The 16,734-nt window shown below is 40.8% G+C and overlaps 1 protein-coding gene across 2 annotated transcripts in view; it reads right to left on the minus strand.

The window, feature by feature from the left end:
- Positions 1–16,734, minus strand: part of WWP2 (WW domain containing E3 ubiquitin protein ligase 2) — a 115,221-nt gene that overhangs the window by 96,763 nt on the left and 1,724 nt on the right. Inside the window, exons 2-3 of one of the 2 annotated variants that reach the window (XM_004690420.2) lie at positions 11,663–11,810; positions 11,202–11,323 (exon numbers count right to left, since the gene is read on the minus strand). In XM_004690420.2, the coding sequence (XP_004690477.1) occupies positions 11,202–11,323; positions 11,663–11,810 (270 nt within the window). Of the gene's footprint in view, positions 1–11,201; positions 11,324–11,662; positions 11,811–16,734 lie in introns of those variants that run through there. The other variant, XM_012730680.1, reaches the window with a different exon arrangement.

A 16,734-nucleotide genomic window follows, 5' to 3' on the forward strand; every position in this document is an offset into this window, starting at 1 on the left:
CCTGCTCTGCTCCCCACTCTGTCTCTGGTGAAGCCTCTCACCACCCCTGCACCTCTGGCTTGTACCCCAGTTCTGTAAGCATAAGTTCTGTCAGTCCAGTGCCACAGAGGATAGGATGAGGGGGTAGGGGGCAAGGGGCACGCATGCACACACACACACACAGAGTATGTGAACAGGTCTGGCGTGGCCCTAGGACACAGGCATCAAAAAAAAACTTGAAACATACCTGCCCTCTGACCCAGCAATGAATTGCATACCTGGGGAATTTACTACACTAAGCTGGGAAGAAAGCAGGCACTAGTACAAAGAATGCTTTGTAAGAACTTATGGTAAGGTTTTACTTGAAAGCATGAAGTTGAATTTGCCAACAACAAAAGACTGATTAAAAACTATGATGCCTTCATATTCCCAAAATGCTGCTGCAGCCATTAAAAGTGATCCTGGTTTCCCTAAGATGAAAAAAAAAAAGTGTTTTCACAAAAGTGAAAGCAGTTACAAAGCAATAGGTATAGGATGTTTCCATTTAAAGAATAAAAGTTACATATACCCCCCAACACTTAATGGGTATAGATCAGAATGTGAACAAGAGTAGATAGAGATAAATTTCAAGTGATTTTAACCTTTTGGGAAGTAATTCTGATGGGCGACGGGCCTGTGCAGAAGATCTGTGCTTAGTCCCAACTCTGCCACCACCTAAGGGTCACCTTGGGCAAGTTCTGTAACATCTGCCTGCATTTCCTCATCAAAGTGGGTGGCAATGCAATCCACTTCAAGATGTGAAGGAGGAATGAATAAGCTTTCAAATATGTATCAAGAGTTCAGAGACATTCCTTACATACTAAACATACAGAAAGATTTTTGCCTATTTTTTTATGGGATATCGATCAGTATCAGAAAAATAACAGTAATATTTTCAGTTTGGGGAGCACATAATGCGTTTACTCATGAGAAAAAAACATTAAAAACTTTTAAATTTTGGGAGTAACAGAAAATTTCTCAGAAATGTTCTGGAAGCTTCTACCAGATCCAAATAACTAGGTCTTAGGGTTTACCAAATTCATACAAATAACTGGTGATGTGGGATGGGTTTAGTCATTTCCACCATGGGGCCTATTCAAGGTTTGAAGTTCACAGCTTTGTCGTAAATATTAACTCCCTACCAGGTGACAAGAGAGTCACAAACTGCCTTTCATTTTGTCCCTTGCCCAACTCCTCCTCAGCTGAAGAAACAGGAAATACTTTTTCAAATTTAAATTCAAAATTGTTTTTAACTGAAAAGTACTTTTTTTCCTATTTTCTCACTTCTCCTAACTACAGTTCTATGGATCAGTAGTTTTATTTACCTTCCAGTTGAAAAACTGGAATAACAGTGCTTTGCTTACTTTAAAATAAAGGCATGCACTGTCTGTCAGGCATACCTCCCCAACACGCACAGCCCACCCACCAGAACACTCCAGCCTTGCAAAGTGGCAAGGGCAGGGAACCCCATGACTGGTCTATCTGTTCTTGGGCTGTTAAAAGCCGTAACAACCCATTGCTTATAAGATTTTTAAACAAATAGGTTGCTGTTTGCTTTCTGTCTTTTTCTTTTTTAAATCTGGGACACACACCTGGGGAAAGAAAAGACATACCCAGAAAAAGAAAAGCGTAAGTCTGCGGAGCTTTTCAAAATCTACTTCATTTCACAATGGTGTGGCTACAGTACTTCTCAAATTGCCTTTCTATGCCTTGCAGAATGGAGAGAATGTGGCTGATGTTAAGAACCCATGTTCTCAAATGGAATAGAGGAAGATTAGGAGAAATCCGTGGAGTTGCACGTAAAGGGGGAAGTGTCAGGATCAACTTGCAGCGCTTGATTTGTAGACTTAGCAGTAGTCGCATTCCTATGTGCATGTGATATGCATGCTGTGTGTGCATGTGTACACACATGTGAGACACATATATCAAGACCACCGGGAAGACAAAGGTTCAAGAGTCAATAAAACTTTGAAGACACATGTCCAACATGATGGTGACACTCCCACCAATAAAGACAGTGAGACATTGTGCAAAACCCATCAGGAAAAAAAATACAACCACACACCATACACTGGAACAAACTCATGTTGAATAAAAGGCCCTCCCTGGTGGCGCAGCGGGTTAAAGCACAGCACTAAGAAGCTAAAGCCATTTCAGCATGCATTCGATCCCACCCCGGTGGTGACCCACATGGCACAGCAGACCTCTCCTGACCCGCCCTCTGCTCCCCTGAGAAGTGTACTTCATCTGTCTGCCTGTCCTGCTCCCCACTCTGTCTCTGGTGAATCCTCTCACCGTCCCTGCACTTCTGGCCTGCACCCTAGTTCTGTATGCATAAATAAATAAATCTTTAAAGAAAAACAGATGGCTGGGCCCAACCCCCAGAATTTCTAAGTCTGTAGGACTAGGATAGAGTCTGAGAGCTTTCATTTTTTAATATGTTTCCAGGTGATGCCCAAGCTGCTGGGAATGGACCATGCTTGGAAAACCACTGGATTATCTAAAGGTCCTTATCATTTTTCTTTACCTTTTCAGATTTTTTTTTTAAAGATTTATTTGTGCATACAGAACTGGGGTACAGGCCAGATGCGGAGGCTGAGAGGATTCACCAGAGACAGAGTGGGGAGCAGAACAGGCAGATTAACGAAGTACACTGCTGAGGGGAGCAGCGGGTGGGTCAGGAGAGGTCTGCCACGCCATGTGGTCACCTCCGGGGCAGGTGGGGATCGAACTCGTGCGTAAGTGGCTTTAGCTTCTCAGTGCTGTGCTTTAACCCGCTGCACCACCAGGGAGGGCCCACCTTTTCAGATTTTTAAGGGCTCCTTTTGTCATATTGCAAATTCTATATGTTTGAGAAAAACTATGATGAAGATGGCATGCCCAAAGGATCTAAGAGTAAGCTTAAGGAGGCACCTGTGAGGCCAAACCAGCCATTGAAGGAATCTTTAATTTATAACCCACTGAATAAAAATAAGAATCCCGGAGATGATTTTAATAATGTACACACACAAGCATAAATTAAGAAGGACTAGGTCTTCCTTACAGTACATCAAGGAATAAATGTAGCAGGCATAATCAGACTGGGAGTGGAGAGAGCTGGCAGCCATCATGCTAACAAATGAATCAGACAAAAACCATTAATTAATGCAAAAAATCAAGTGGGTGAAGGTGTGATGAAGAACAGATATTTATACTGTCTCAGAGTATTTCCCCATAAATTGCTTCCTAGTTATAAAGAGAGAAGAGCAATGTTACAGTGCAGCAGTGTTACAGAGGCCAGCAGACACCACCTATACGGAGACGATCACAGCTGTGGTCACTGAAAATGAAACTGATGCCAGGTGCTGAGAAGAACAAGCATGGCCTTGGAGGTGTTCCTCTCAAAAATATGTGCTCCGAATCCAATGGTGAGGGAACAGACAAAACCAAAGTGAGGGGATTCTACAGAAAGTCTGGCCTATGCTCTTCAGCAATGACAGTGTCGAGAAAGACAAAAATAGGCTCAGGAACTGGTCCCAGGCCTAAGAATACACGAACACTAACAGTGATGCAGAATCTTGCAAGGGGTCCCTGATCCAAAATGAATTCACTGTAAGTGCACTGGTGCAACAATTGAAAGTTTGAATTAGATAAAACAATATTGTAAAAACATTCAGTTTCTTGATTAGATGAAGTGTACAGTGGTTCTTGTTAGGAAAAAGACACAAGTGTTGAGAAATAAAGTATGAGGTTTGTAATTTACTATAAAATGATTCAGAAAGCTACAGGTGTGTACAGAGTACACAGGTATGTGCAGAGACAATATTAAGGCAAATGCATCAGAACATCAAGTTTTGATGACAGGTATGGAAAGATTTTTGTCCTGTTCTTATGTCTTTTCTCTGATTTTGAAATTACTTTTTATCTTCTTCCAAGTAATTTCAAAACCAGAGAAAAGATGTTTAAAACATTACTTCACACTACTTTTCCCTCCCTAAAAGTAGGAGGACATGGTAGGGTCTGTAATTATTGAGACCAGCTACAGGAGAGGAGACTACATGGGAAAATGAAGTATAGGACCTTATCTGCTACTAGAAAGAAACTACTATCATTCAGTGGTGGGTACAGATGAAACAGATGCTAGGGACTCCTAAAGCTGGGTGATGGGATTTCTATTTGAAAATTTCCCTAATTAGAAAGTTTTTCAAATCAATATCCAACCTCCAAATCTGTCTGCACACAGAGATGACAGGAGCTCTCTGAAGGGTCAAACCTGTACTTTTGGTCAAGTCCCATTTGCAGCCACAGGTCAACATCCTGCAGGGTCAGCCCAGGCTGATAGCAACTACAGGACTGAAAGCAAACTGAGGTCCCTGCCAGGGGGAGGCATGACACAGCCATCAGGGTCTCCCAGTCACCTTCCAGGTTGCCCAGGAGCAAAGAGGGGAGTGAATGAATGTCTGAATTATGTCTAATGGAGCTGAAAAAAATGCCAGGTAGGGCAACGCTACCCTACAGGCCTTTCCCATGAAAAGCTGTTTCCAGAGCGCAGGCTACCAGGAGAAGAGTAACAAACATATTGTGATCCACTCCCCTACATAACTGCACTCAACACAGTGCTCAGAAACATTTCTAGCCCAGCAAAAGCTCCCCTAAGAATGCAGGAGCAAAGTCTGGGTGCTAAACACCCCGTCAATGACAGCCTGCTTCCTGCACACCACCCCTCCCCCCACAATGTTTTGCTCTTGTCTAGTCTTAGAATCCTCTCTTGGCTCAATCACAGGGTTGCCTCTCATTTAGGCAAGGAGATGATGCCACATCAGAAAACAGAGTTTGAATCTCCCAATCTTCAGAAATTATCAAAGAGATAGAATTACTACCACTACTACATAGTATTTCATGTGCCAGGTACTGTTAGTTCCCTGTATCTCAAAACACTTTACAGATGAGGAAACAGACAGAGAGGTTAACTGCTATCTAATTGCCATAAAGCTGGAGGAATCAGGATTCAAACCAGGTAGTCTGATTCCAGGAAAAAAAAAAAAAGCAAACGACCATTACATGTAAAAGCATAGATGATTTTCACAGATATGATGCTGTATGATTTCAATGGATGAAATTCAAAAATAGACATAAGTAATGGGTAGTGACAGAAATCAGAAAAATGATTATCCAGGGTGGGGGAAGGACATGCCAACTGAAAGGGACATGGGAAACCTTCTGTGGCCCTGGGAACTTCCTATATTTTTATCTGAGTGATTACTACACAAATGGAGCGTATATAAAAACTCACTGAGGGCCTTCCCTGGTGGCGCACAGCACTAGTGAACTCTGCAGCATGAGTTTAATTCCTAGCCAGGGAGGTGACCCACATGGCACAGCAGACTTCTCCTGACCTGCCCACTGCTCCTCTCAGCAGTGTATTTCAACATAAATAAATCTTTAAAAAATGAAAAACTCATTTAGGATGTGATACACAAACTTTTTTAAAAGAAAATAACAAAGACAGGATCAAAATTAGAATTTTTTTCATTCTTAACCAATAAAGGACAAAAACGAATGCACTAAGTTTTCAACTCAAAAAGCTATAAAGGGAGGGAGGGAAAGAAGGAGAAAGAGAAAGGCAAGCAGATCTAAAACAAATACTTTAGAACAGTGAATAAAGTTTAAGTGGAAGTAAATATTAGACAATATGGTAAAATTGGTAAACAAATCCAAAAGTTGTCCTGTGAAAAACAACATAAAAAACCAACAGTGTTTATTCCAGCCAAGAGAAAAAAAGGGTAGGGGGGAGATACAAATACCAAAATTTTTAAGTGAGAAAAATAAGAAACATTTTTTAAAATAAGAGTGCTATTTCAAATTTTTATGCTAATAAATTTGAAAAAAAAATCTCATGAAACAATTTTCTCAGAAAATATGAATTAGCTAACTTGAAGCAAGATGAATCAGAAAAGCTGAACAAACCAATCATTATGGGGAAAATACTGAAAAAGTCATCAAAGAATTATTTCAAAGAAAGCTGCCAAACCCAGCTGGTTTTATGGGTGAGCTCTTTCCTGCATTCATGGAACAGATAATTCTCATGTTATAGAGCCTGTTCCCAAAGTTGGAAAGCGCTTCAATTTACTTTATAAAATTAGCTTAGTCTCAATTCCAAAGTTGACAGAAATAGTACAAAGCTACAGACAAATGTCACTTATGGATAAAGATGGAAAATCCCCAAAGAAAATATGCACAAGCACTTCTAACAAAATTTTCAAGGAATAATCTACCATGAGCAATTGATACATTCTAGAAATTCTAAGATTGGAAATCAGTATCATAAATTGAAAGAAGAAAAATCATATTAACACAATGGCTATTTTTTAATTTATTTTTCATTTATAAATACATTTTTTACATTATTCTTCATTTTGTACATTTTTTCATCTCAGTTGTAACCCAATGGCTATTTAAAAAATGTATTTGCTGAGATATCAACATCCTTCCTGATTTAAAAACAAAAAAAAAAAGTGATGAATAAACCAAGAATGCAGGTCACCAACACCTAAGCTGACACCTGAAAAAGAATCACTGGGGGCACAATTATTAAACAGGGCAGGATGCCCACCTGACCACCATGAAAACAGGAAGCTATATGCAAAGCAGCTTATAAGAGAAAGGATAATTATCTCTTAAGAGTGAGCAAAATTATCAACCTTAGAAACCATACAAATGTCTACCAAGCTACTGAAAACAGTAAACACAAAGTTAGAAAACACCATAGGAAAAGATATCATTGAAAATGTCAAAAAAACATTTTTTTAATTGAAAGAGTATCTAAAGGTTACTTTAAAATTATAATCTAGACTATGGTGATACCACACAGGTGATTTGGTGATGGGAAGTCCACAGGGATTACAACTGAGCTGGAAAAATGCACAACATGATGTAAAAATAAACTATTATATTATTTTTAAAAATTATAATCTAGAAATCTTCCATGTTTCTGGACAGGAAGACACAGTATGGAAATTCTCCATAAATTAACTTTATACAAGGCAGAATGCTAATCATGTCGCAGATATTAAACCCAAAAGGCAGGAATTGGGGACAACCTGACAAAGTAATTTAAATCATGTGATAATGTCAGGATGTGAAGAAGAAAGAGGTGGGAAAATTTTGAAAATAACAGAAACTTGAAATGTCAGGTATCAAACATTTTAACATTAAAATAACTAAGACATAGTGAGATAAACCAGAAAGAGAAAGAAAAATACCGGATGGTTTCACTCATAGCAGGAGTATAATGGACCAGGCAAGAAAATAACAAGATTAACGCACAACCATATACCAGAGACATTTTGTGGGGGTGGAGTGGGGAATGGGATAAAAAATGGGGGGAGGGGGAATGCACGGGTGACTTGGTGATAGGAAACCCGTGGGGATTACAATTGAGATGAAAAAAAAAAATGTACAAAATGTTGTAAAAATAAACTGTTATAAAATAAAAATTTAAAAATAACGTATGAAGAAACTCACTAAAAAAAATAAAAAAATAAAATAAGACAGCGTGATTTGAAAATGCTAGTAAAACAACAGATGAAACAGAAAGTCCTCAAATAGGTCCAAATATCCAGAGTGAGCAAAATTACCAACCTTAGAAAACACACAAAGAATTGGGCAAATGATAGGATTAGTCAGTAAGTACTAAGGCACTATCTACAATAGCTAAGGTATACAAATAACATAAATGTCCCTAAACAGATGAATGATCAAGAAGATATGGTATGGGGCCCTCCCTAGTAAAGCAATGGGTTAAAGCATATTACTATGAAGCTATCCACAGTCATTGCAGCAGAGTTCGATTCCATACTAGGGAGCTGACCCACATGGCCCAGCAGATCTCTCCTGTCTCACCCACTGCTCCTCTCAGCAGTGTATTTCAGTAAACTGTCTGCCTTGCTCCCTACTCTGTCTCTGGTGAACCCTTACCCCTGCACCTCTGTTCTGTACCTTTGTTCTGTATGCATAAATAATCTTTAAAAAAAAAAAAAAAAAAGAGGATTCTAATAGATGCTACAACAAGCGACCAACAAGGACATGTGGAGTGAAATAAGACACAAAAGGGCAAATACTGTTTGATCCCACTTACATGTGGTATGCAGAGTAATCAGATTTCAAATAAACACAAAGGTGAATAATTTCGGGCAGAGGGCTGAGGGAGAGAATAAAAGCGGAGGTGTTTTAAGTATAGACTTTAAGTTTGAGAAGACGAAAATGTTCTGGCTATGGATGGTACTGATGGCCACACAACAATGCTCTTAACAACACTGAACACTGCACTTTAAAATGATTGCAAAGACAAATTTATATGATGTGTATTGTATCACAGTTAAAAACAAAAAAGTGGGCCCTCCCTGGTGGGTTAAAGCACTGCACCAAGAAGCTAAAGCCACGTCCGCATGAGTTCGATTGCCGCCTGCCCCGGAGGTGACCACATGGCGTGGCAGACCTCTCCTGACCCGCCCACTGCTCCCCTCAGCAGTGTACTTAATCGATCTGCCTGTTCTGCTTCCCGCTCTATCTCTGGTGAATCCTCTCACCCTCCGCATCTCTGGCCTGTACCCCTGTTCTGTACGAATAAATAAATAAATCTTTAAAAAAAAAGTGACAGTTTAACGAAAAAACACATTTTAAAGAGAAAAAAAGCATGTTGCAAAATATGCGGCATATGATTGCAATGTTTCACTGAGGTCTTAAATACAATGTATTAATATGTTATATATTATATCATACATTTGAACATAGTATATACTATTAAATACATAATGCTTAATTTATATAAACCTAGTATGTAATTATATTTTGTTAAGAAACATAACTACATAAGCTAATAAATATAAGTATATATTTTAAAAACTTAGAAGGGTATATGTGAAAATGCTGACACTAATTGTCACTAAGTGCTGTGCTTACAGGAAAATTTATTTTTGAGCATGTACTTTAGGGTCATTTCCAGTTTTTCTACAATTACTTTTTGTTTTGAGTTAACACTGGTTGTCAACAGGGTATATGATACAGGGGTACAGGCACCCATCTGTACAAAGAATTCATGGGACCTCACCATACCCACGTCAACAGTGAGACCAATGAAGAAAAGAGGGACAACTACCTTTGGCTGCTGATCTTCATGTGAAAAATGCCCACCAGGACATTTCTAAATAATGCTTTAAGTATAAACCTCCTTGATTACAAAATGAAAAAAGGTAGGCTAGAGTTTGGTGCAGAAAATGGAATTAAAATAGGGGCAGTTTTATGCTGGTGGGAATGCAAACTAGTACAACCACTATGGAAAACTGTTTGGAGGTTCCTCAAACTGCTAAACATAGAGCTTCCCTACGACCCAGCAATCCCACTCCTAGGTATCTACCCAAAAGACACAAAAACACTGATTCAAAAAGAAACCAGTACCCCCATGTTTATTGCTGCTTAATTTACAATTGGAAAAACATGGAAGCAGCCCAAATGCCCAAAAGTAGATGACTGGATTAGAAAGATGTGGTACATATATACAATGGAATATTACTCAGCAACCAAAAAAGAGAAACACATGTCTTTTGCAGCAACTTGGATGGAGCTGGAAAAGATCATGCTTAGTGAGATAAGCCAGAAAGAGAAAGAAAAATACTGGATGGTTTCACTCATAGCAGGAGTATAATGGACCAGACCAGAAAATAACAAAAATAATGAACAACCATATACCACAGACATTTTGTGGGGGTGGAGTGGGGAATGGGATCAAAAACGGGGGGGGGGGAGAATGGTGGTGGCACAGGGGTGATTTGGTGATGGGAAACCCATGGGGATTACAATCGAGATGGGAAAAAAATAATGTACAAAATGATATAAAAATAAACTTTTGTAATAAAAAAAAAAATAGGGGCAGTTTTAGAAGCCTTTATACTAAATGGAAAGGAACACTTTCTCCAGGGTCATTTATATTCAAGTAGAATGCAGTGGGTCAGGGAGAAAGCCACCCATAATAAAGCGCTTCACCCTTCACACTGTTTCCCATAACCTTCATGTGGTGGCACAATGGGTTAAGGCGCAGCACTGCAAGTTAGCAGGAGCCACTTCAGTGAGAGTTTGATCTCCCGCCCCAGAGGTGATCTGCATGGCATGGCAGACCTCTCCTGACCCGCCCTCTGCTCCCCTCAGCAGTGTACTTCATCTGTCTGCCAGTCCTGCTCCCCACTCTGTCTCTAGTGAATCCTCTCACTGTCCCTGCACCTCTGGCCTGTACCCCAGTTCTGGATTCATAAATAAATAAATCTTTTTTTAAAAAAAATCAACTTAAAAAAAATTGGGGCATATCCCTGTTTTTAAACAATTCCTGAGACCAGCACCAAGTTCCCCAAGAAAAAGACCAGGCAAGTAGGTCAGAAAGGATGAGCTCGAATATAAGGGCCTTAGTAGTCTATAGGGCACTCTCCCCAGAATGCAACCCTCCCCACCCTCATTCTCCTCAGCTAAATCACTTTCAGAAAATGTTTTCTAGACAGCAGACCTCAGAGAAAAAGGACCCTTTCTTTCTGTGGCCTTCCCTTGTCACAAACAGTGCTGTTCTGAATTGAGGCTTTATGAGGGAGGGTCCAGATACCATAGCCACGGGTTATGCCACTGACCACAAAAAGCAATGAACAGACATTTGGGTTTAGAGTTCCATGCGGCAGAGGCAGCCTGAATAATTAAGAGTTTCCATCATGCGACTCACATCCACTAAATGTTTACTGAGTGCCTACTAAGCACAGGGCACTCAGTTATTTGTAACACACCAAACACACACGTACACACAGAGCTTTGTTTTGTGTGAGGCCTCAGACTAGGAGAGCAATGACTTAAGCTGAAGGCATTGGAGGTTTGATTCTACATGCCACATGTCTCTGAGATCAGGTAAAATGAGGCAGAAGTAGACGGAGGGCATTCACCCCTGAGGAAGGCTTCCTGGGACACATCCACCAATCCAGTGAATCCCATAGTGAAGGTGGAGAGAACCACACCTAAGGGCAGCAGGTCCTGAGACCCTGGTCCTGGAGAAAACTGCATCAGCAGGTTTATCCATGTGTTGTGAGGAATCCACACCATCCAATCCTTCTCCTCCCACCACCAAAAAAATAATCATATCCATCAACCACCCCTAAATCAGATGTCTTACGTACTTTTGCCCCCATTGTTCTTTAGGACATTGGAAAGGTTGACAGAGGCGGTGCCTAGCAGTTCATTTCTCAAAGTATGGCAGCTCCAGACCTTCAAATCTAAATGACTCTGGGCCGTGACATTCCTGGAAAACAAACACTTGAGTTATCACATTGAGCAGATCAATCACTCCTCTAACTTAGAAGACAGATAAACTATACCACCGACATCTTGGGGGGCAGAAAGGAGGACTCAAACAGAAAGACACTCACAGGCCCTTTCCCCCATAACTGACCCCATAACCATCTAGCTAATAATGAAGGCTCTGTGAGCTCAGTGACGGAGAAACACCTGGGGAGACGCGCCTAAGGCACCAAAGGCAGGGGAGGTAGAGGCCACGCAGGAAGCCCGGTTCATCTGCACCGCCTTCAAGCACTTGTCTTTCCCCCTTAACTTCATTCAAATAGAAGGGGCTTGTGCTTACAAAATGATGATCTCATTCCAGAGAAGCTCCGAGCTGCCAATTCGCTTCCCAGTCTTCTTGGTCTCACTGGGGAGCCCATCCACAGCCACTTCCACAAATGAGTTAATTCGGGGTTGACGGTTATGCACCTTGGGTTTTGCTGATACAACTGGCCAGCAGAAAAAGGAGAAAATCCAGGCTGAGTGAGAGGGCTCCCAGATGCCCCCCTGTGGCAGGCTTCCCAACTCTTATTTGTTATTTCTTAAAAAAAAAAAAAAAAAAAAAAAAGCCTCTGTCCCTGGTGGCACAAGGTGCTGGAGTGCAGCATTGCAAGCCAGCTGCAGCTGCTTCAGTGCCCGGGCCCCAAAGGTGACCTCTCCTGGCCTGATGGCTGCTCCCCTCAGCAGTGTGCTTCAGTAGATCTCCTGTTCTGTTCTGCTCCCTGCTCTGTCTCTGCTAAGTCCTCTTACTGCCCCTGCACCTCTGGCCTGCACCACAGTTCTGTATATATAAATTTTTTTTAATTTTCAAAAAACCTTATTTAAAAATGTGAGGATCTAAGAAAAAAATTGAACACCTAAAAAAGGAAAATCACTCCTAACCTGAAAACACTAGAATAATTAAGACAGTGGTAAATCCAGACTTGCTAGATTTTCATCTTTTATGTCCCTGATTCTTTACAAAATCCTCCCCTCCACTCTCCTCCCCCACCCCAATCTCTTTTAAATGATTGCTGTGTAAGCTCTGTGTGGCTATGCCATAATTTGGTTAGCTATTCTTTCATTGGTGAATAGATGGCTTTCAACTTTTTGCTCCAGGAAAATTACCACAAATAAATTTACATGCACTCCTGAGTACTTTTCCAAAGAGTAAGAACACTTGTTAAAGTCCTTAAAACTACCTAATTCCAGGTCCTCCCTGGTGGTGTAACAGTTAAAGCACAGTACTATGAAGCTGTCTGCAGCCACTGCAGCACAAGTTTGATTCCCTGCCAGGGAGCTGACCCACATGGCACAGCAGACCTCGCCTGACCTGCCCACTGCTCTCCCCTCAGCAGTGTATTTCAGTTAGTCTGCCTGTTCTGCTTCCCACTCTGTCTCTGGTAAGCCCTCTCACCCACTTCACCTCTGGCCTGTACCCCAGTTCTTGTATGCATAAAAATAAATAAGCTTAAAAAAAAAACTACCCAATTGCTTTCCAAAATGGGTAAACCACATAGATCACACAGATGTAGACACTCTTCATACTACAGGAATGTATCCTTTTTTTTTTTTAAGATTTATTTATTTATTCATACAGAACTAGGGTACAGGCCAGAGATGCAGAGGGTGAGAGGGATTCACCAGGGACAGAGTGGGGAGCAGAACAGGCAGATTGTCGAAGTACACTGCTGAGGAGAGCAGCAGGCAAGTCAGGAGAGGTCTGCCGCGTCATGTGGATCTCCTCGGGGCAGGCGGGGATCGAACTCATGTGGAAGTGGCTTAAGCTTCTTAGTGCAGTGCTTTAACCCGCTGCGCCACCAGGGAGGGCCGGAATGTATCCATTTAACCAAACAATGATAGCACTGAGTACTGAGTACTTGGTGTTTTCACCCTTTGCGCTTCATGTAGGTTTTTTTTTTATTATTATTACAAAAGTTTATTTTTACATCACTTTGTACATTTTTTTTTCCATCTCGATTGTAATCCCCGCGGGTTCCCCATCACCAAATCACCCGTGTGCCATCACCATAATCCCATCATGTAGGTTTTTTTAAGAAGGAAATAACCACCCAAAGATTATGACTAAGATTTCATGAGCATTCCTTATATACTATGCCATATCACCTTATCTAGCTGTATCTGACAACAAACCAGGGAAGCTGAGAATAAGTCCTCACTCCTACTTTTCCTAGTCAGGCCGCTCTGAGTCCAGGCAGGCAGCAAGCAGCTGGACTCCCATAGCATGCTGAATGTCTCTACTGAACTTTGCTTCTCTGTTCTCTTGTTTTTCTTCAATGACTAATGAGGTTGAATATTTTTTCCTAGTGCTCATTAGGCATCTGCATTTCCTCTTCCGATCCTATTCTTCATGTGGCAGCATCACTTCTTCATCTGGCACCAGTAAGCCAAGGCCTCATAGAGCACAAATTAAGCAAGTAAGTATGTCTGTATGTCCAGGGCTACAAACCCTCTCTTACAGGTGTATTAGCCAGGGCAGAAACTCAAGGTTACTATGCTCACACATATCTAGTTGTCCTCAGTCCTCTGGCCCAAATCAGAGCATATGACATAGCAAATCTCTCCCTCCCAGCAGCCCCTTGTGAGAGGTGGCTTGCAGGGTGCTCAACTTGGCAGGGGGCAAACCCACCTCCAGATTGTTTTAAGCAATACCTGTCTTCTCCAGGCCTAAAATAACAGTAGGGAGAAAGTCAAAGAACAACAGCAATGAAATTTATGGTGAAATGTCAACAGCAACAAGGGATAACATGAGGAAAAGGGCCAGGATTCTGGGAAATGTGGCCCAAAACAGAAAAGAGCAATCCTTTACACACGGATCAAGGTGAACTGAGGCCACCTGGCGGTGTAAATTGAGCCCTGCATCATGTTCTTTAAAATAACAGCAACAAAAAAACAGAGACTAAGTTATATCTTAGACATTTCTAAGTTTGACAATTTCTTTGAAATCTATCCATTCAAACCCTTTATTTAACAAATGAGCCTATAAAAACCCAAGGAGTTGAAATTAGATGTAAAATCATGGAACTGGCCTGAAAGAAAAGTGAGGAACCAAGTCCCCCCAGAACTCAAGTCAGTTCTCTAAACTCCCCTTTAGATTCCCCCTCAAATTTCTCTTTCTACCTTTATAAAAAAAATTTTCTTTTAACATGATATAAGATGTTCAGAAAGCTTAAACAATAATACAAAGAATGCCATAAACCCTTTCCCTCAGATTCACCAAATGCTGGCTTTTTTCCCTATAATTGTGATAGTATTCTCTCAGCTGGCTGTCATACACACAAACACGTTTTCCTAAAACCCTGAGAGTGAACTATACACACTATGTCTCTCTATTCATGAACACATCAGTGTCTATTTTTGAAGAACAAAGACATACCCTGTCATAACCACTGTTAGCAATATTGGGATATTTAACATTCTTAAATACTACTAGCTATATTATAAATTTCATTCAAAGTTTGTCAACTACACTATCAAAATTCATTATAGTAAAAGAAAAAAGAATTTTTTTCTTCTCTGATCCAGGACCCAACCTAGGATCACATATTATGCTAGTATTCTTATTTTGAAGTTTTCCATTATAGAAAATTTTAAAGTGCAGCAGGCTATGCCATCTAGGTTTGCATCAGCACAACAGCCAAACTGCTTAACAACACATCCTTAGAATGTGTACTCATCACTAGTGGCTGTATACCCACACTTTTCTTTTCTCTCTCTCTCTTTTTTTTTTTTTTTTTTTTTTTTTTTTTTTTTTTTTTTTTTTTTTTTTGGTAAAAGGGAGTTGGGGACATGACAACAAACTAGGTCTAAATATTGGGTTATCAGAAAAATCACAATACGTCATAACTTTTCCAACAACCCAATACTTTCACAAAACAACTCCTAAAAGTAAGGATATTCTCCCATCCAACAACACCACCATTGTGATACCTTCAACAATGTATACTCTCTGTCATTTGCTATCCATTCCATCTTTGAATTTCCCCAATTGTTCCAAGCTTCTTATTATAGTTGTTTTCCCTTGATCCGGGATCCAGTCAAGATGAACAAATTGCATTTGGTTTTTGTGTCCTTAACCTTTTAAAATCCAGAATGCTGGACCCTCCCCGGTGGCACAGCAGGTTAAAGCACAGCACTATGATGAAGCTAAAGCTACTTCAGCACGAGTTCGATCTGGCCAGGAAGGTGACCCACATGGCGCAGCAGACCTCTCCTGCCTTGCCCGCTGCCCCCCTCAGCAATGTACTTGTCAACCTGCCTGCTCTGCTCCCCACTTTGTCTCTGACAAATCCTCTTACTGCCCCTGCCCCTCTGGCTTGTACCCCAGTTCTGTATGCCTAAATAAATCTTTAAAAATAATAAAGAAATATATAAAGAATAACTCTTTTTTTCCTTTTTTTGCATAGAACTGGGGTATAGGTCAGAGATGCAGTGGTAAGAGGATTCACCAGACATAGATTAGGGAGCAGAACAGGCAAATAAACTGCTGAAGGGAGCAGAGGGTGAGACAGGTGAAGTCTGCTGTGCCATAACTGGGTTAGCTCCCTGGCTGGGGACTGAACTCAGGCTGCAGCAGTAATAGTATTGAGACTTAACCATTAGGCCACCAGAGAGGCCCTAAAAGATAACATCTTATATGTGGTGTAATATCTTCACATAGGATTTAGCTACTAAGGTCAAAAACAAGGCGAAAATCAAAAATGGTCAGACGCATGCTCTTGTAAGTTGTGGGGAGGCACCAGAAAATCTGTGTATTTACTTTCCATAGATTCCAAACAGTCTGGTGCTGTGCTGTGTGGGTCAGTTTTTTAGTGTTTCCTGAGCTAAGTATCAAATAAATAGCTGGTTTATGTTTAGAGGCCTTGACAGCTTTAAAAATGTATCTTAAAAACTCCAGAATAGCACAAACGAGAGGCATAGGCAACTGAAGCTCAGAAAGGAAAAGAGCACAGTGACCTCTCCCAGATCACACTATAACTTTCTCACACAACACACATGAAACCACCCACACTATTTAAACTGTTACTGCTCTCTTTCTCCCCCCACCTCATTCCTAGACGTTATTATCAGATCCCTACTGGTTAAAGGTATACATAATGAGAAACAGCAGAATTACCATGTTAGCCCTTTCCATATCAGTAATTCACAATGAGGAAAAGTAACAGAAAATCTTAAAGTCAGTATGTGTTCCTGAATAATACAAACCCAAAACAGAGTCTCAGGATGGCACCAGGCTCCATGGACAGGTTTCTATTTCAATTCAGACTTGCTAATTAATAGATAAGGTAGTAAAAGCCATAGTCCCAAGCACAGTATAAGGGGGTTTGGAGGTGATTTAAAAACTACTGCCCAGGGCCCTCCCTGGTGGCGCAG

This window comes from Condylura cristata, unplaced genomic scaffold (genome assembly GCF_000260355.1).
Source record: "Condylura cristata isolate star-nosed mole 26May11 unplaced genomic scaffold, ConCri1.0 scaffold00028, whole genome shotgun sequence".
Taxonomy (NCBI): Eukaryota; Metazoa; Chordata; class Mammalia; order Eulipotyphla; family Talpidae; genus Condylura; species Condylura cristata.